General features: G+C 35.3%; 1 protein-coding gene across 3 annotated transcripts; it reads left to right on the forward strand.

Moving 5' to 3' along the window:
• Nucleotides 1-1,504: 1,504 nt before the first annotated feature.
• On the forward strand, nucleotides 1,505-20,000 carry atp6v0a2a (ATPase H+ transporting V0 subunit a2a). 3 transcript variants are annotated; one of them, XM_082158136.1, is made up of 21 exons: nucleotides 1,505-1,776; nucleotides 2,034-2,210; nucleotides 3,664-3,742; nucleotides 4,134-4,231; nucleotides 5,596-5,733; nucleotides 6,815-6,912; nucleotides 7,042-7,168; nucleotides 7,398-7,480; nucleotides 11,189-11,282; nucleotides 11,472-11,684; nucleotides 11,820-11,970; nucleotides 13,879-14,018; nucleotides 14,150-14,307; nucleotides 14,649-14,739; nucleotides 14,877-14,995; nucleotides 16,274-16,484; nucleotides 16,579-16,716; nucleotides 17,063-17,161; nucleotides 18,516-18,633; nucleotides 18,756-18,927; nucleotides 19,132-20,000. In XM_082158136.1, the coding sequence occupies exons 2-21, from the start codon at nucleotides 2,094-2,096 to the stop codon at nucleotides 19,232-19,234; spliced, it is 2,547 nt and encodes an 848-aa protein (XP_082014262.1). In that variant the 5' UTR covers nucleotides 1,505-1,776; nucleotides 2,034-2,093; the 3' UTR covers nucleotides 19,235-20,000. The 3 variants fall into 3 exon arrangements, with proteins under 3 accessions (XP_082014262.1, XP_082014261.1, XP_082014263.1); XM_082158135.1 differs by having other exon boundaries at nucleotides 1,505-2,210; XM_082158137.1 differs by having other exon boundaries at nucleotides 1,505-2,210; nucleotides 16,579-16,698.
• The last annotated feature ends 341 nt before the right edge of the window (nucleotides 20,001-20,341 follow it).

The following is a 20,341-nucleotide window of genomic DNA, read 5'->3' on the forward strand; positions in this document are numbered from 1 at the left end:
ATGATTCGTCTCGAGATTGGTTTAACGTTTTTTTTAACCATTTAAAAACCTTTGTTAATTGAAATAAAGGCAAAATATAAATAAAGAAATATAAATAAATATATATATATATATAAAATTTTATAGAAAAATTAAATTACAAAAACACATAACGAAATTACTAAAAATTCAGCTACAATTAACAGAACTAAGAATATAAAAAGCCAATTCAAAATATTAATAACTAAATTTACACTGATCCATAGTTGAAAAACCTGAGTATAAATTCTAATATCAATTTTAATTTTCATGATAACTTTAATCTATTAATCTACACTTGAGAGGTTCTTTACCTGGTTTATAATATGAACCGTTTTGACCTAAAAAGATGCTGATACTTTATGCTCTTTTGTAAAATATAATTTCTATAGTTCTTTTCTTATATTTATTATATGTTAGAAAGTAATGAGGGTTGCACCATATTTCAAACTAATAATGTCAGTACAAGTTGCATGTAGTATTACGAAACTATTATTACAATATTACGCTAACTATCAGCTAATACCACTTCTAGCATTTTCCTGTGATAAATATTAGAACAATTAGTGGAACATAAGAGAGTAAGTAAATTTGTGGAGTACTACATGATGCAAGTATTTACTATGAGGTGGAGTACAGTTGACTGAATGACGTTACTGTCACGTCAGGACCTTTACAATCTCAACGCATCTTTAACTTGTTCATCATATCGCACTGTTGGGGTTTATTACTTGAGAACTTTAAACAAGGGTTTGTTTTGCCCTATAAATCTTCTCATTTTCAGGCATTTAAACAAAGGACTGGCAGATGGCGTGCCTTTGGTCAAGAATACGCCACAGAATATATTAAATGATAATGTGGTTGCCAGATTGCAGAAAAACCCTAACCTGCTTGCCAAACAATCAAGATATTAGAAGATATGAAGTGCACAATTTAGGATATATTATTAATAGATCTGTCACATACATTTTTTCTAACTCTTTTTTTTATTTTTTACAATAATAAAAAACAGCCAGTGCAACACACAAACAAATTACTTAGTGGCCCTTTAAACAGATAAAATCAAGCCATGGGATCACTGGGAGAAATTGAACAACTGTTCACGTTTTAAAATAATCAATAGCCTACAGTGGCATTTCATAAGCCATTATCATTTTATTAAATATAGTTACACTTGATGAAAGCTAGACACATCATGGAATGTTGCAATAATTAAATTAGCATTAATAAGGGGTGAAATACAGGTATTTTAATATATTTATTTAATTTATATTAATTAATTTAATTCAGTCCGTTAAAGCACACCATAGCATTCTTAGGAAGCTATACCGTAGCCTACATTTTAAAGACCGGTTTTTGAAAGAGAACAGTTTTCTAAATAATATAGTAATATATAACTATATATTTATGCTATGTTTTTATTTTTCAAAACAATAAATAATTCGTTTTCAAAGTTTAAAATGTTTTCGTAAATCGAAGAAGGGGGATTTGTTAACGAAGTATCTGGCAACCCATGGGCGCAATCTGTAACACCGGCAGGGTTTGTGCTTTACCGGAGTGATCTTTTTATAATGCGATTTATTTCAACATCAAGGCTTCCTTGCATTCGTACATTTTAAATCTAGATAGTGTTTAGTTGTTTGTATGTCGACACTCCTTCATTAGCCTTAAATCTCTCACGCTATTTCTGTCGTTTCAATGGCAAGACGACAATTAAAGGTACAGACGCCTATCGATTATTATTGTCCAGCCAGCTAGGTAAGACACTTTTTGAATATTATTATCTGCGGTTTAATTTGTAGTATATGCACACTTTTCATGAGAATGTCGAGAATATTCACTAGGTTGCTAAAAATAGTATTTATAGGTTAATCATTTTAGGTACAATTTAATCCCATCCCGGCTCGGTCAGACATAAAATCTTCAGTTATTCAGAATGCGTGCTTAGCAAGTCAATTTAGTCAGATTTATTGGGATTGAATGCGATTTGAGTTGAACACTTGACGGTCTCAAAGTGAATCGCAAAGGCCAGAGGCGGATTGAGTGCTCAAGGTGGCCGAGAGAGGAGAGAGAAGATGGGCTCGGGCTTTCGCAGTGAGGAGATGTGCTTGGCGCAGCTGTTCCTGCAGTCCGGCTCGGCGTACGACTGCATCAGCGAACTGGGAGAAATGGGACTGGTCGAATTTCGAGATGTAAGTTTGGACTCAGCTCCTGTGCGTCAAAACCTAGTGAGCTGGATTCAAAAAATGCTGTCTAGGTAGGCTCTGTGAGCCACAACCTTTATTCTCAGAGCAGACAGATTTGAGTGAATGGTCAGACAGAGGCCGATGTGTGTCAGCCAGGTTAAATGGTTAGTTCACCCCAAAATGTCATCATTTACTCACCCTCATGTTGTCCCAAACCTGTTTGAATTTCTTCTGCTGAACACAAAATAAGATCTCTTGAAGAATGACTGTAACCAAACAGGTAGTCATAGAGTTTTTTATTTTTTATTTTTTTATTTTTTTCATACTATGTAAGTCAATGGCTACTGTCAACTGTCTGGTTACCAACATTCTTCATAATATCTTCTTTTGTGTTCAACTGGTTTGGAACAACATGAGGGTGAGTAAATGATGACAGGATTTTCATTTTTGGGTGAACTATCCCTTTAATGTCCTGGTTACAGCTGATGAGCTGGATCAATTACTTGCTAAAAAACAGAGCAAGTCTGGTTATAAAAGCCTGTGTTTTCTATTCAGCCTGAGGGTGTTTGACACTCATTAACAACTTCATGTAGGCTGTGTTTTGGTCATGTATGTGTGTGACCTACTGTTTTGTTGGCAACAGTCAAGGAGGGTAGTCCGCATAAAATATTGTGATATTTTTTTGGACTATTTTGTTTTAAATAAAATTGCGGTAATTCTTTAATTATGCATTCAGCTTATATATTTGTTACATTTAAAATGAAGTGTGTTGTTGCTGTTAACTAAAACTATTAAAAATTATTTTCAATATTTTTAAAAGCTAAAATAAAATATAGATATTAGTCGAAAAATACATAATAGATATTATGCCTTGGCGCCAAAATGACAATAAATAAATAAATGAATCATTCAAAAGTACACATTCTTTTCCAAGTCTTCTGATAGCTTTCTGTGAGGAACAAACCATGTAAGATATCATTTTATCTAATCTCAGCAAATATATGAATGAATCAATTACTTTGAATCAGAACTGCTCAGTGAATCGATCGATCCAACTCATAACCGGTCTGATTGATTCATTCACAAATCTCACTGATTCAGTTGATCTGATTGGTTACCAGCTCACTACCAGCTCACTAGAGTGTAACACAAAACAATCATATGTCTTTAGAAGACTTGAACTATAGTTCATGAGTTGTATAAACCACAATCATGATGATTTTATGTTGGTTTTCTGTCCTTTTTGAAAATCTCCAATACTCAATCCATCGCAATGAAGCTGTCAGTCAATTTAACTCCTGTTAATCCACATATGGGACCTGATTATCACCCAATGCTGCAATCTCTAAATGACCAAATATCATTTGACTAATGTAATGCTCACAGCCTTGTCTTGTTGCCTCTAGATTGTAATATTTTGTAATGTCAAACACATAAATCATAATCTGACCTGTTCCAGCTCAACCCCAGCGTCAGCTCCTTCCAGCGCCGCTTCGTCAGTGAGATCAAGAGATGTGAGGAGATGGAGAGGATTCTGGGTAAGGGATCTTTATTGAGTACATTTTAGATCAAGCCTCAACCTCTCGAGCAGAGGATCTTTGAACTTCAAAATATATCTGTTAGAATGCTAACAAATAGGCTACAATTACTTTCCTTTATTTTGCGATACATTTCCTTCCATCTTAGCCTTAATAGTGTGTTGCTCAAACCCATAAAGTTTAAATGAAGAAGATCAAAAATAGTATATTTACACTGCAGTTCTGCTGGAGTAACACAAGAAACAGACTATTTTTGTACATTAGAACAGACTTTGTTCTGAATTTAGCTTTTTGGATCTGAATTGTGCTCCTATAAAAATGGGAAATGTTTTGGTGTGCTTTTTGTTGTTGTTGTAACAGAATGTGATTTCTTTGTTTCCGTCGCCTATAGGGTATCTGCTGAGAGAAATTAGGAAGGCTAATATCGCAGTTCCAGAGGCTGAAGTCCCTCCTGTTGCTCCTGCACCCAAAAATGTCTTAGAGATCATGGTAGGTGCTGAGATGTACAGATATTGACTGTTTTAGTAGACAAGGTGAATGTGCCAAACAGGCCTTTTCTATTTCATAAATATTATCTGGGGTCTGAGTTCAGTTAATGCCGTTAAGTTGAATTTTCACTGGCGAAATCCAGGAATTTCGCATGAGGACGAAAGGTTTCCCCATGCAGATTTTGCAATGGCCAGATTTCGCCACGTTCACCAACAGAAAGCTGCTTGGTTTGAAAGTGACTTCTGTGTGAGCAGTGCTTCATACATCAATACACTACTGACAGTAGACAGTTGGCGTTTTTTATGAGTTGATAAAAGATTGTGATCTCGATTCAAACATCAACACGATCTTATTCCTAAATGACAACAATTCTATTAAACCTTTGACAATAATCACACCGGAACATTCAAATCTGTGTTGGTGCTGCCGCTATAGTTCAGATATAAACATTGATATTTACGGTAGCTATCAAAATAGAGCAAATCACCTTTTGAAAGTAACTCGGTGCTTCTAATAATGATTGTATCGATTACATCGCTACACCAGTAGGTGGCGACAAGTGACTGTTAAAAAAATGTATCTGTCATTGAATCATTCATTCAAGAGATTCGTTCAAAAACCGATTCATCCAGTGATGAAACAAGTGGGCTGTGTCTGAAATCGCCCCCGAAATTTCCCCTTAGGGCTCAGTCATTTGAAATGGTGTCCAAAACCATAGTGGACGTTATTGAGTGCACTCATTCAATCCCATAATGAAACACAATAACGAGTATACAACTCAACGGCTAGAGAATACCCATAATGCACTTTGATGGTCGCGCCGAATGAATTCCAGCGTCTGACGTGAGTGTAAATTTCGCTATTGTGATGCTGCTTGAAAAATCATATAAATATTGCATCATATAACACAAAGTTTAAGGCATTTAAGGTTAAAGACCCCTAAAAAGGAAGGACATTTTTTTCCATACAGTTTTGTTGAATTATAGAGCGTATAATTTTGGTTAAATGGCCATGTGGTCAGTGGTTTGTAGTAATTGATTGTATATGAGAGCATCAAGACCCAGTGCTGGTAATTGACCGTGTCAAGTTGCCAAGAGTGATTGATTGTGTGCGATGTGGTGAGAGAAAGCTTCCGGTGAATGGAGGGAATTGATTATGCATGGCAGATTCATCAGTGTTTATTTATAGTAATATACCCATGCCTTTTTATAATGGCCTGTTTAGTGCTCTAAGTATTGTTTTGGGTAGTATTATGTGCTGAGTTTTATTGATTTCTGTCTTGTTTCAGAGACCTTTATAAATATTGATTGTGCAAGTATGATGTGTTTTAACGTGACTGATGGAGAGTCATTGGCTGTTGTTAGGAGCAACTGCAGCGGCTGGAGGTGGAGCTCAGCGAGGTGGCGAAGAATAAAGAGAAGCTCCAGAGGAACCTGCTGGAGCTGACGGAGTACACACACATGCTGAGGATCACACACACGTTCATGCACAGCCGCTCCAGGGTGCGTCCCGTTCACTCGTTTAACACTCACTAATGTGGCCTATTCGACATGTTCAGTGACTTAAAGTCCTGTTGTTGTGAGTATACGGTGAGCAGACACAGCCTGAGAGTCACGTGATGTTTATGTTGGAAAAACATATTACAAGCCCATATATATATATATATATATATATATATATATATTATACATACATAAATATACATATTATATGCATATATATATATATATATATATTATATTATATTATATATCAAATGTATTGATAGCAAATGAGATGCTTAAAAATGTATAATTTTTACACAGTTTTAATTGATATAACACAATTTAAAAGCAAATAAGCAAAAAAAAACAAAAACATTTTTATTATTTTAATAACACAATATGTTTTATATTTAGCAGAATTCTCTAAAATGTGATATAATAATTTAAAAACAAATAAGTTGAAAGCTAATAAGCTATTTTAAAAGCTAATAAGTTGAACAAAAATGTAAAAAATTGCTGCAATTTTAAAAATATCTTTGTATTATTATTTTAATATTATTTTACACCATATTTATATTTTACAGAATTCACTAAAATGTGATACAATTTAAAAGCAAATAAGTTGAAAAAAAATGGCTGAACATTAAAAAAAAAAAAAAAAAATTATATAAAATGTTGATTTAAAAAAAAATATATATTTTAATGTATATATGTATAAATTAGTGGTCAAATTGATTAATCACATCTAACATAACAGTTTGTAAATATAATATATATATAATATATATATTAACAAACTTTGATTAAACGATTTGACAGCACTAGTATCTATAAATATTTTTAAAAAACGAACCATTTGCATGGCTGTACATTTTTAGATAAAACACAATTCTGTTAATAACTCAAGTGGACACATTTATCAAGCAAAACTAATAATTTAAAATGGCCAAATTTTGGCTGATTAATTGGTTTAATTAATATATATTTGTCGATCACAATTTAAGTAATATTACAATAAACCTTTTATTTGAGGAAGATGATTATTATCTGTAGCTGTCAGATTTTAATTGAATGTGTGAATGTGCATGTGTGTGTTTAGCATGAAGCCCTGGGCCCGCAGTATGAAGAGTTCCCGTCTCTGGACACTGAATCAGTGACAGGCTGCACCGGTATGCAGAGACTGGGCGCCAAACTCGGGTGAGTCACAAAAAGCATCTCACTCGTCAAAGTACACACTCTTAAATCTTTTAAACAGATCATTGTGTCTCTGTTAAGATCCACACAGCTGCCTGTGTTTTACGTGTGTGTGATGTTTGTGTGCTGCAGGTTTATCTCAGGACTGATTCAGCGGGTGAAGGTGGAGGCGTTTGAGCGCATGCTCTGGCGGGTCTGCAAAGGTTACACCATCCTCAGCTACGCAGAGGTGGACGAGAGCCTGGTTGATCTTGACACGGTATGCAAACTTAGAACGCTGAGGTCCACCAACAAAGTGCATCTGAATGGCTGTAGTTATATCCAAATGATTTGGTTTAACAGAATATGCTGCCTGGTGCAAACGTGCCTCTGTGTTTTTTTCACAGTTTTAGATCATACCCGTCTGCCACAGCCAAAGCGTGCTAATGTATTCAGAGTGATGAAGCAGTTTGTTTACGGAGGCTCTGTTTGGTGTTTACGTGTTTCAGGGGGAGATCAATAAGAATGTAGTGTTCCTCATCTCCTTTTGGGGCGACCAGATTGGGCAGAAGGTTCAAAAAATTTGCGACTGGTAAGTGAAGGCCCAGATGGAGACTTCATTCTTCTTATTTCACCTTTTTAGGGGTCATTCACACATGGCACGTTCTTGCATATCATCTGCACTATCTGTTAGTTGTTGGTCTTTGGACACATACGTCAGACAGTATGTAAGTTTGAACGCAACGATTGCACTTTTTGCGACTTTTTAGGTCTTTTTTTTTTTATATTTCATTTATTATTAATGTTAGGGCTGTCAATTAAACAATTAACTTTAATTTATTTGAAGTAATTTAAGTAATTATTTCAACAAAAAAAAGGCATTAAAAATGAAAGCATTGTCTCCTGAACTCTTTTTCTTCTAAATTATATTAAAAATAAACTCATACATACTGTGACTTGAATACATATTTTCTGTGATGAGCATGTTTTAATTTCTGAATTAAAATTCATTTTGATATATTTTTTTTGTGGCATAAAGCCTCACATCATCTTTTATGATTATTTCTTTGTAAAAAATATTTTACCAAATGTGCTTTGTTTATTTATATTTGAAAAAATGTTGTCTGCCAAATCACCGTCATGTGGTGCGACTATGCTGAAAAAAATAAGTCAATAAGTCGCTTAAAATATATAAGATCATTTTTATGACAAGGCAAGATTAGTTCAGGTTATAAAAGATCCTATCACGCCCAAAAAACTTTAATTGTAATTATTAGTAATAAAAAAATCATGATATTTGTAAAAAAAAAGAAGAAAAAAAAGGATAAATTGGGTAAAAATTCAGTTTGAATGAATGATTCAGTGACTCACTCATAAAGATTTCACTTGTTTCGTTACTGGATAAATCAGTGTTTTTGAAGAAATATCTTGAGTGATTCAAGGACAAATACATTTTGTAACAGTCACTTGTCGCCACCTACTGGTGTAACAATGTAATCGATACAATCTTGTCAAGTTACTTTCTAAAGGTGATTTGCTCTATTTTGATCGTGACCGTAGGCATCAGTGTTTATATCTGAACTACCGGTATAAAGTTTTAACCCAGTACTTGTGTGGTAATATGAATTACTGTAACAAAAATAATGATAATCTGTGGTTGAAAAGACTGTTTGTGAAGCTGTTTCATACATGATAACTGCTTTCAGCGGCAGCGGCGACGCAGATTTGAATGTTGCTGTGATCGTACCTCTCAAAGGTTTAATAGACAGAGCCGAATTGTTGTCATTTAGGAATAAGATTGCATAATTGTCTGAATCGAGATTAAGATCTTTTAACGATTAATCGTGTACCGATTAATTCCTGTATATATATGGACAGGGCCGGCCCGCGGTATAGGCAAATGCTAGGGGCGCCACTCATCCATAGGGGCGCCAGAATGAGTGAACGAGTGAATTTTTTTTTATTTATTTTTTTATATATATAATACTATTTTAAAACCATTCATTCGAAATACTACAAAAAAAAAAAAAAAATCCAGCTCACCAATCGTCCCCCGCCCATCGAGTGCTTGAAGTGCGTCAGAAACAGAGCGCGCGCGCGATCAGTTGTTGGTAATTTGTTGTGTAGCGTGCGCGACTCCGCATCCAATGTAGACAACACTGCTTTTGTTAACACACAGCTCGTCGAACCGATCCTGGCAGCTCGCGCCAGTTCTAGACGCGGTGAAAGTTTCCTGATTGTGACGGAAGGCCGAATTTACATGACACATTATAAATGAGCATAGTCTGCGATAGATACAGTGCCAAAAAGAAGAGAAGAGGATAAAAGGGGATAAAGACAGAGGTAAAGTGATGTAGTGAATGAACAATTTATGGCATAGGAGTAAGATACTATAATTTCATGGCAGTTATTTTTACCTTAAACTTAATGTTAGCAGTTGTTCTGAGTTCTCCAGAGTCCCCAGACTGTGTGGTTTTGTAACAATCATGTCAGTTTTAAGACGCATTTTTTATTATCACTTTTTTATTAATGTTTTACTCTACAGTTGTGCAGTTGTGGGGATACAGTACAGGCCAAAAGTTTGGAAACATTACTATTTTTAATGTTTTTGAAAAAAGTTTCTTCTGCTCATCAAGCCTGCATTTATTTGATCAAAAATACAGAAAAAATAATAAATATTGTGATATATTATTACAATTTAAAATAATTGGTTTTCAATTTATTATACTTTAAATTATCATTTATTTCTGTGATGCAAAGCTGAATTTTCAGCATCATTCCTCCAGTCTTCAGTGTCACATGTGACATCCAGTTTATCACATGATCCTTTAGAAATCATTTTAATATTCAGATTTATTATGAGTGTTGGAAACAGTTCTGCTGCCTAATATATTTGATGAATAAAATGTTAAAAAGAACTGCATTTATTTAAAATAAAATAAAATATTTTCTAATGATATAAATCATCTTTACGATCACTTTTTATCAATTTAACACATCCTTGCTGAATAAAAGTATTGATTTATTTCAACCCAAAAAAAACCAACCAAAAAAACAAAACAACTGACCCCAAATTACTGACCAGTAGTGTATATTGTTGTTACAAAAGATTTCTATTTTTAAAACATTTAAAAAAAAATTTTTTTTACTATTTATTTATCAAAGTATCCTAAAAAAGTATCACAGGTTATGAAAAAATATTAAGCAGCAGAACTGTTTCCAACTTTGATAATGAATCATCATATTAGAATGATTTCTAAAGGATCATGTGATAGACTGGATGTCACATGTGACTGAAGACTGGGGTAATGATGCTGAAAATTCAGCTTTGCATCACAGAAATAAATGATAATTTAAAGTATAATAAATTGAAAACCAATTATTTTAAATTGTAATAATATATCACAATATTACATTTTTTTCTGTATTTTGGATCAAATAAATGCAGGCTTGATGAGCAGAAGAAATTTCTTTCAAAAACATTAAAAATAGTTATGTTTCCAAACTTTTGGCCTGTACATTTTATGGCATAGTAATGATATTTATTTACAGGTTTATTCAAAATAGCAAAGTTCACATTAAATCTTTATTGTAAATCGTGCTATAAAAGATAATGGGGACTTGACTTGAATGCTATGTAATGCTCTTGGTATTTGTGTTTAGGCTGTAATGTGTGTGTGTGTGTGTGTGTGTGTGTGTGTATATAGGCCTATATATATATATATATATATATATATATATATATATATATATATATATATATATGCTAAATCATGAACACAATGACGGGGTGAAATGGGCTGTGATGCATGGGGCGCCAGGTAAAATCTTGCCTAGGGCAGCAAATTGGTCAGGGCCGGCCCTGTATATGGAAATATGTACTTTTTATTTGACATTTTTAGGGTTATTTTTCAGTAATTTTTTCATGGGAAAAAAACATAAAATGATCATAAATACCAGTAGTACATTTCCAAGAACTTGGCACATGTGTTTTTAGATTTTTCAAAGATTTGTTCAAGATCTTTTCTGCGTCATGAACACTGACCCAATTTGTCACTGACCTAAAAATGGAACTGTTTTTAACTTTACCTACCATCTTTAAATGTGGCGCTTATGGTGCGAAACCCTGAAAACAGTGAGACACTACACAATAGTTAAAGACATCCATTTGAAGTATGTGTCTGACCATTAGTGAAAAAATGAAAGTATTTTTGCAGATGGTATAATAGAGCATGTTGTGCTCTTAAGCCTGCCACCGTCCGGTTGGATTTTGCTGTATGATTTTGCTTGTGTACACCAGTTACCACTGCCATCTCTACCCCCACCCTGAAACGGATGAGGAAAGAGCCGATGTGATGGACAGCTTGAGGACACGCATCCAAGACTTACAAAACGTACGTCTTCTGCATTACCAAGTACCTTCAGTGTCTCCTTGGGGGGAGGGTTGATTATTGCATGTTGTTATTGGTTTGTCCTCTGCAAAATAATGCTGACGTTATCTCTTCCACCAGAGGATTAGCGTAATTATATTTAACCTGGGATTTCATAAATGAAAATTTAATGAAGCGATCTTTGCTCATTAGGTTTTGCACCGCACCGAGGATTACTTGAAGCAGGTCTTGCATAAGGCGTCTGAGTCAGCGCACTCATGGGTGCTGCAAGTGAAGAAGATGAAAGCAATCTATCACATCCTCAACCTCTGCAGCTTTGACGTCACCAACAAGTGTCTCATCGCTGAGGTGTGGTGTCCGGTCAGTGACCTGGCGAACCTGAGGCGGGCGCTGGAAGAGGGCTCAGTGAGTACAATTGTTCTCATGTAACGGTAGTCTGATTCTATCCAACCTATTGACGTACGAGAAGTGTTAATGTCGCTTCTAGACAATTCTAGTGATAAGTGCTGTAACCGCAGCCTCTTTTAACTTTCTTAATAGAGAAAAGGAGACGCCACTGTCCCATCTTTCGTGAACCGTATCCCAAGCAGCGACACTCCGCCGACACTTTTGAGGAGCAACAAGTTTACCTCGGGATTTCAGAGTATAGTGGAAGCTTATGGAGTGGGCGACTACAGGGAGGCAAGCCCGGGTAAGTGCAGACCACCATCTGTTACTCATCAGCTTGATTGAGAAGGCTTACACTAGGAATTAAAGCAATACTTCACCCTAAAATAAAAATGTATTTACTCACCCTCATGGTGAAGATTTTTTTTTAAGAATGTTCATGAAAGCATGTAGTGACTAGTGGCTGTCAGGATCCATAAAAAGGCTCCATATTGCTTGTCATTAGCCATACTACCAGTAATATATTGTATACAGTAATATTTAGAAATATTTTTAAATTTAATTTATTCCTTTGATCAAAGCTGAATTTTCAATCATTACTCTTCAGGGTCTCATGATCCTTCAGAAATCATTATAATATGCTGATTTGATGCTCAAAAATATTCTGAATATTATCAATGTTGAAAACAATTGTGCTGTGCAATATTTTTGTGGAAACTGTGATGCATTTTTTCAGGATTAGGCCTATTTGATGAATAGAAAGTTCAAAAGAACATTTATTTGAGATAGAAATCTTTTGTAACATTATAAAAGTCTTTACTGTCCATTTAATCAATTTAAAGGGGACTTATTATGCAAAATTCACTTTTATAAGGTGTTTGAACACAGATGTGTGTCCGCAGTGTGTGTAAACAACCAGCCTATAATGATAAAAATCCACCCGCTCCTTTTTTTATAATCCCATAAATCATAAACAGTCTCTCCAAACGAGCGGTTCCAGATTTCCCCCTAATCTTACGTAAGAGTAGGTGGAAGCCCCGCCCCTGACTGGTGACGATCTGCCCTTTTAGCATAGATCAAGCCCTGAGTGAGCTACAGCAGTCGCTGTATCAGCTAGAGATTTACAATGTCTGCGGCAAAAAAAAAAAAAAAACTCATTACAAATGTTCTGTTATTGGATGTACCAACAAATATAAGAGTCTCCATAAACTCCCGCCATCTGAGCCACTGAGGACACCCTGGTTGAATTTCATTTATGAAAGAAATGTGCCGAAGAAAGTCATTAACGTGTTATATATTTGCGCAAATCATTTTACGGCAGACTGCTTCACCTACGAGGGTCAGTTCAACACTGGATTTGCACAAACGTTTTTTCGGAGAGATTTTTAGATTAACATGATGGTACATGCTAGTCGATGAGTTGAATCAACTTAACTCCACAACAACTACATAAATGTATCCAATTCAGAAACGTCCAGTTGCATTCTAAATGCTGTAACTTCTTCCTGAGTCTCTCCGTCAGTGTCTGACTCTGGTTCTAACATGCAAAGCTGAACACAGCTACTGACAATTTCTGATATTTTGGCTGCGTGACATTCTCCAGATTTGCTGTTGCGGAGTATCCGAAGCACGAGCTGTAAATGCTCCGTCCTCTTCTGGAAAGGGGGCTTGGAGCAGCCGCTCATCTGCATTTTAAGGGACATACACAAAAACGGTGTGTTTTTGTTCACACCCAAATAGGGGCAAATTTGACAAGCTATAATAAATGATCTGTGGGTATTTTGAGCTGAAAGTTCACAGACACATTCCGGAGACATCAGAGACTTTTAAATATTGTGAAAAGGGGCATAATAGGTCCCCTTTAATGCATCCTTACTGAATAAAAGTGTTAAATTAAAAAACAGTGTGCATTGTCTTTGTGTCCGGAACAGACCAACATTTTTTCATACACTCTTAAAAATAAATGTTCCAAAAGGGGGGTTTCGCAGTGATGTAATAGAAGAAAAAATTTGGGTTTCCCAAAGAACCTTTCAATGAGCAGTTTTTAAAATAACCACTTTTTTCTTAGCGTGAAGAATATTTGAATAATCTGAAAAGGTTCCATGGGTGTTAAAGGTCCTTCATGGAACCATCGATGCCATTTAAGAACCTTTATTTTTAAGAGTCTAGTGTTATAGTACAGTTTTTTTTATTTCTTCTCTTTTCTTCACAGCTCCTTATACCATTATCACCTTTCCTTTTCTGTTTGCGGTGATGTTTGGAGATGTTGGTCATGGTGCAGTCATGACACTTTGTGCTTTGTGGATGGTGTTGACTGAGAAGGACCACACACGGAGACGACCAGGAAATGAGGTCAGAGTTGTAACTAAATTGAATTAAACTAATTGCAATTAGCCTTGGTGTAGCTCAACATGCATTGAGCTGTTGTGATTATGCATTGGCAGTACAAATGTGATTTTGAATTCATTTTTGTCTTTATTCAGATCTGGACGACTTTTTTTGATGGGCGGTACATCATACTGATGATGGGATTATTCTCCTTATACACTGGACTCATTTATAATGACTGTTTCTCCAAATCCCTCAACATCTTTGGCTCAGCCTGGAGCGTCAAGGCGATGTTCACAGAACAGGAGTGGTCGTAAGACACAAAATACACAAATCTTATAAGAAACCGTTTTGTTTGTTTGCAAAGCATGACTTTAATGTAATTCTGCTGACTTTTTAGGATCCAAGCACTGAAAGTCATAGCGTCAACAGGAAGTGTGGCAATTACAACAGACTTTGGAATAATCCTCTTATATTTACTTGCTTAAATGCATGTGCATAGTTTTCCTAGAGCCTCCATGTGCAGTGACACCATAGTGCTTGGGCCTGTCATTGCTGCTTGCAGATAAATTTGCATTTCTATTTTATTTAGGTTCCAAAATAATCATATATATCATTGGATGCTATTGTTTTCCTCCTTTTACTCTGGAATAGAAATGAAACTCTACAAATGAATACTTTACTCACCTTGAATCCCAACATTTCCGGTGTTTTCTCTGGGCCATATCCACTGGGCATTGATCCAGTGAGTACACACTCTCTGATTTATGAAGCACTCTTCTGTGGGCGGCAGCCACATCCTGAAATAGTACATTATAGCTCAGAGTAATTCGCTGATATTGTTTGCAGTGCTCTGATTTATCATGTTCTATTGACCTGTAGATTTGGAACATGGCCGTGAATCGCCTGTCCTTCCTCAACTCCTACAAGATGAAGATGTCTGTGATCATTGGAGTCATCCACATGAGCTTTGGGGTGGTGCTCAGTGTCTTTAACCACTTGTGAGTGAGCAATTTATTTTATAAATGTGTTTGTAATGGTAAAGGTTCTGGGGTCTGGGGACTCAAAGGCAGTGTTTTATTTTCATTGAGATACTCTTATTGTTTAAGTACTTCACTGCAAGTATTTCACTTCAAAAGGTGTGCGAGTACTTCATTTCAAAAAGTGTGCAAGTACCTGACTTTAATAAGTCTGCGAGTATTTGACTTTTAAAAAAAAGTGTGCAAGTACTTGACTTTAAAAACTGTATTTAACTTTAAAAAGTGTTTGAGTACTTGACTAAAAAGTGTGCGAGTACTTGATTTCAAAACGTGTGCGAGTACTTGATTGAATTTTTTTTTTTTTAAATGCTAGTACTTCAAAAAGTATGCGAGTACTTCACTTTAAAAGGTGTGTGAGTACTTCACTTTAAAAGGTGTGTGAGTACTTCACTTCAAAAAAGTGTGCAAGTACTTGATTTAAATTTTTTTATTTTAAATGCTAGTACTTCAAAAAGTGTGCTAGTACTTCACTTTAAAAGGTGTGCGAGTACTTCACTTAAAAAAAATATGCAAGTATTTCAAAAAGTGTGCAAGTTTTTGACTTCAAAAAGTATTTGACTTTAAAAATGTTCTAGTACTTCTTCAAAAAGTATGTGTGTACTTGACTTCAAAAAGTGTGCTAGAACTTGACTTCAAAAAGTGTGCAAGTACTTGATTTCAAAAAGTGTGCAAGTACTTGATTAAAAAATATATTTTAAATGCTAGTACTTCAAAAATATGCGAGTATTTCAAAAAGTGTGCAAGTACTTTACTTTATAAACTGCGAGTTCTTGACTTAAAAAAGTGAGCGAGTACTTCATGCAGATTTCATCTGCTAGTTTTAAAAGTGACTTCTGTATGATCTGTGCTTTATACATTGCTACACCATTGATAATGAACCTTTTTTTGCCTGCAAAATTTTAAATATGTGACCTTGTTTTTAAATAATTTGCTTTGGCTTCAGTACAGCATGAAAATGTATTCATTTTGCCAAGTATTTCATGTTGGAAACAATTTTATGATTTCATATTTATGTTTTTCTTCCACAGTATAAATTTATACATGAAAATATATAGGCCTAGTTGCTTACATATTTTCAGAAAAGGTCCTAATCAAAAGGTTCTGTGTGACATCATATAAAAAACGATGAGAAGCACATACAACATCATTTGTTAATCAAATTCTTTCTGCATTAAGCTCTCTATGCTTTTATACTCTATAAATTCTGTCTTTTCTCTTTTCCTCTCTGTGTATTCACAGGCACTTCCGACAGAAGTTTAAGATCTATCTTGTCTTTCTTCCTGAGCTGCTCTTTCTACTTTGTCTCTTTGGGTATTTGGTCTTCATGATCTTTTACAAATGGCTGGCATTCTCAGTGCAAGACTCACGGCTGGCTCCAAGCATTCTCATCCACTTTATCGACATGTTCCTAATGCAGGGGAATGCCTCTACACCGCTTTATCCCGGGCAGGTGTGTGTGTGTGTGTGTGTGTGTGTGTGTGCACGTGTGGGAGGACTAGTCAGTCTGCTTGATATCTGCATTTGTGTTAATCCTCTTGTAACAGATGGGACTGCAGGTGTTTCTAGTCGTGGTTGCTCTGCTGTCTGTGCCAGTGTTGCTGCTCGGGAAACCTCTTTACCTCTACTGGCTGCATCATGGCGGGAAGAGACTGGGGGTCCACAGGGTTTGTCTGTGTTCTTGTGTATGTATGTGTTCGTATCTGATGTCAAGATATCACATGGTACATTCATAAATTATTAAGGCTGTGGATCGCTCTAAAAAACCTAATTAATCTCACAACTTTACGTGAATATAGAAAATCACAATGAAAAATACAACTTAATCCTGAAATAGGCTTTATTTTCTTTATTCATTTTTTTATTTTAATTATTATTATTATTTTCGTGTGAAATGTCACCCACATTTTTTTGTGAGATTTGACCCAAATGTGATCTTCAGATGTATGTTCTTATGTGTGTAATAGAATATGTATCCTGATATATTGATGCATGATGACCTGGTTAAAGAGGCTATCGCTTTGTGTGCAGGGCTACGAGAGAGTTCGGCGTGTGAGTGAAGAAGATCTGTCACCATCTGTAGTACATGATGAAGAGGATGGACTAAGTGACTCAGGAAAGCCTCAGGAGGTTAAAGTTGACCTATCTCACATAAAATCACCATTAAAACACAGTGGGTCTCATCGACTAATAATTGCGTGGATTATTTTGTATTTGTACACACAGTAGAGCTTCTTACAAAAAATGTCACTTAATTCACAACATTGAGTGACTACGTGCCTGAGGTTAGTCGTTTGCATAAAACAGCACAAGCTTTTGTCACTCTTAGAATACATGACGCAAAAAATCGTGCACAGCAAGATCCTCGAGTTATAAAAAGTGTGCCATCCTCAAAACCAGTTCAATTTTAATACAAACTCAGCTTTAGCTACATACAAATATTTGTGTTTTTATGCAGTGGAACCTCGCAACACAAGCTTTTCTTACTCTTTTATATATATTTCTATACAGTGTATACAATACACAGTACCGGTCAAAAGTTTGGAATCATTAAGGTTTTTTAATGTTTTTGAAAGTATACAGTCTCTTAATCTCACCAAGGCTGCATTTCTTTTGATAAAAAATACAGTTAAAAAAACGTTAATATTCTTACAATTTAACTAGTTTCTGTTCAGCATCATTACTCCAGTCTTCAGTCTCACATGATCCTTCAGAAATCATTCTAATATGCTGATTTGATGCTCAAGAAACATTTCTTATTATTATTAATGTTAGACACAGTTGTGCTGCTTAATATTTTTGTGGATTCTTTGATGAATAGAAAGTTCAAAATAACAAATGTCTTTGCTCTTCTTTTTTTCCCTTCAATTTATTGTGCCTTTGCTAAATAAGAGTATTAATATATATTTTTTCTCTCTCTTTAGAGAGAGAAAAAAAAAATACCCCAAACTTTTGAATGGCAGCGTATCATGATTTAGACAATGGTTCAACATTGATAATAATTAGAAATGATCTTAAAATAATTTCTGAAAGATCATGTGACACTGAAGACTGGAGTAATGATGCTGAAAATTCAGCTTTGATCACAGGAATAAATTACATTTTAAAATGTATTAGAACAGAAACCAATTAATTTTAAGATTAAGAGATTACTTACAAAAACATTAGAACACCTTAATGTTTCCAAACTTTTGACTGGTATTGTATATGTATATAAATGTATACATTTTTTTTATCTTAACACTAATTTAAGGCCACCCAGAGTGTGATTTTTGTGTATGTATGTGTGGTTCCGGATTAGGGTTTACATTTTTTGTAAATTTAGAATACATTTTAATATGAAACTTGCTTATGAAAATGGTCACACAGATTTCATGCACAAAAATGTGTGCATACGCACACTCAGAATCAGACTGAATCAGACCCAATGATTTTGCTTATTCATTGTATAAATGTCGCTAACAGCTTGTTTGTTCACTGGCAGTTTGATTTCGGAGATGTATTCCTGCATCAAGCAATTCACACCATAGAGTACTGTTTGGGCTGCATTTCCAACACAGCCTCCTACTTGCGTCTCTGGGCCCTGAGTCTCGCCCACGCCCGTGAGTGTCTGGTTGTTCATTCAGAAAACACACTGAAAAACCTGCATGTTTCATTGCATCATGGGCATATGAATATCTTTTCTAGACTGTTTGTGCATATATTGCATTTGTCTATATATTAGAGCTGTCAGAGGTACTGTGGGCGATGGTGATGCGTCTGGGTCTGAGGATGAGCTCCAGACTGGGCGTGCTTTTCCTTGTGCCTGTGTTCAGTGTCTTCGCTCTGCTCACTGTCTCCATTCTCCTGATCATGGAGGGTCTGTCCGCTTTCCTCCATGCTCTGCGTCTTCACTGGTGAGCGCACAGCCTCAGATATGGGCAGGTTTAATTATCAGAAATGGTTTGTGGGATTAAAAAATCTTCTAGGGTTTTCCATAATTTTTTCAATCCATAATTCTTTTTAATATTAAATATTTTGGTACATTTAAAAGTCAAACTAAATATTTGAAAATATTACATTATAATTTCATTTTTAATATTTATTTTTATTTTTTGCAGGGTGGAATTTCAGAACAAATTCTACAGTGGAACAGGAGTCAAATTTGCCCCCTTTGACTTCTCTCTGTTACCTTCTGCTTTTGAGCAAGATGGGTTACTCTGACTGTAACCTACTACGACTCTTTGAACAGGACACTGTAGCTTATCATCATGACCTACTGGACTTGGGGCACCGGACAGCGATCCAGCAGTTGTAAAAAAAAATAAAAAAATGCTTTCTTGCAAAACGTGGTCACGGTCGGATCAGCAGGCTAACCTGACAGCCCTATTTGCACCAGTTGATATCAGATGTTTCTGGTGTGGGATGATCAGCTGTGGTTCTGTCATGTACTGTCATTCAAAGAGTGTCAACAAAGTCCTGTTATTATATTTATCTTAAGAGATATGACTTGTATTTGGTATTGCACCCTCATAAGCATTTGCTGTCATATCGCTTTTCAAAGTGCCATAACTATTTTTCAATGTACAGTTTTGTATGCTACACTAAATTGTACTTTTGCTTGCAAATAGCTAGGTCTTTACACATAGAAAAAACTTTGCAGGTAAATCATGGTGTAGGTAATGCTATGCTGTGCAATGAACAATGCCAAATAACAGTTATAATTTCCAATGTGATATTAAAGCATAATTTGCAGCATTTGGCGTGTAAAGCAGTTTTCCAAAGTAGCATTTTGGGTTCAAAATTAATTATAAGACAATGCTTTACTAATACATTTCAAATGAAAAAAATTTAATATGTGTTTATGGTTTAGGAACTGACAAACCAACAGCTGTACGTGGGAATACAGTTTTGTTTGCCATGTTTTTCATCAGCATTCCTGTAAATTTACATTTGTGTTTCAGTCACTTATAAACGAACTTTTATTATACGAATAGTGCAGAGTTGTGCTTATAGTGATGCAGTTTAAGAACATTTCCTACATTGATACATCATACATGACGTCCCCGTTATGCAGGATTTATTTAAATGGAATCTTGTAAGTAGGTCATTCCGTAGACCCTTAGGACGAATCCATTGACAGCAGCATTAATTTCCCTATATTTAGCTTCTTTCCTTCATGATGTGGTTAAACAAACAAACTGCAACAAAATTAACGTGAAGACTTATCAATATAGCATTTCATACCAAATAATCGTGAAATTATAACGTTTGTAATAAATGCCCACCCCCGCTTGATTAATTGGTAGCGCCTGACGAGTGTCATCCACG

The sequence above is a fragment of the Leuciscus leuciscus genome (assembly GCF_965113295.1).
Source record: "Leuciscus leuciscus genome assembly, chromosome: 24".
In the NCBI taxonomy this organism is placed as follows: Eukaryota; Metazoa; Chordata; class Actinopteri; order Cypriniformes; family Leuciscidae; genus Leuciscus; species Leuciscus leuciscus.

Excerpts from the sequence above, each read along its gene's own strand:
- atp6v0a2a (XM_082158135.1), top strand. The coding sequence starts at position 2,094 with ATGGGCTCGGGCTTTCGCAGTGAGGAGATGTGCTTGGCGCAGCTGTTC. Across the intron at positions 7,169-7,397 it reads GCCTGGTTGATCTTGACACG|GGGGAGATCAATAAGAATGT; the intron begins GTATGCAAACTT and ends TACGTGTTTCAG. Across the intron at positions 14,740-14,876 it reads ATCCACTGGGCATTGATCCA|ATTTGGAACATGGCCGTGAA; the intron begins GTGAGTACACAC and ends ATTGACCTGTAG.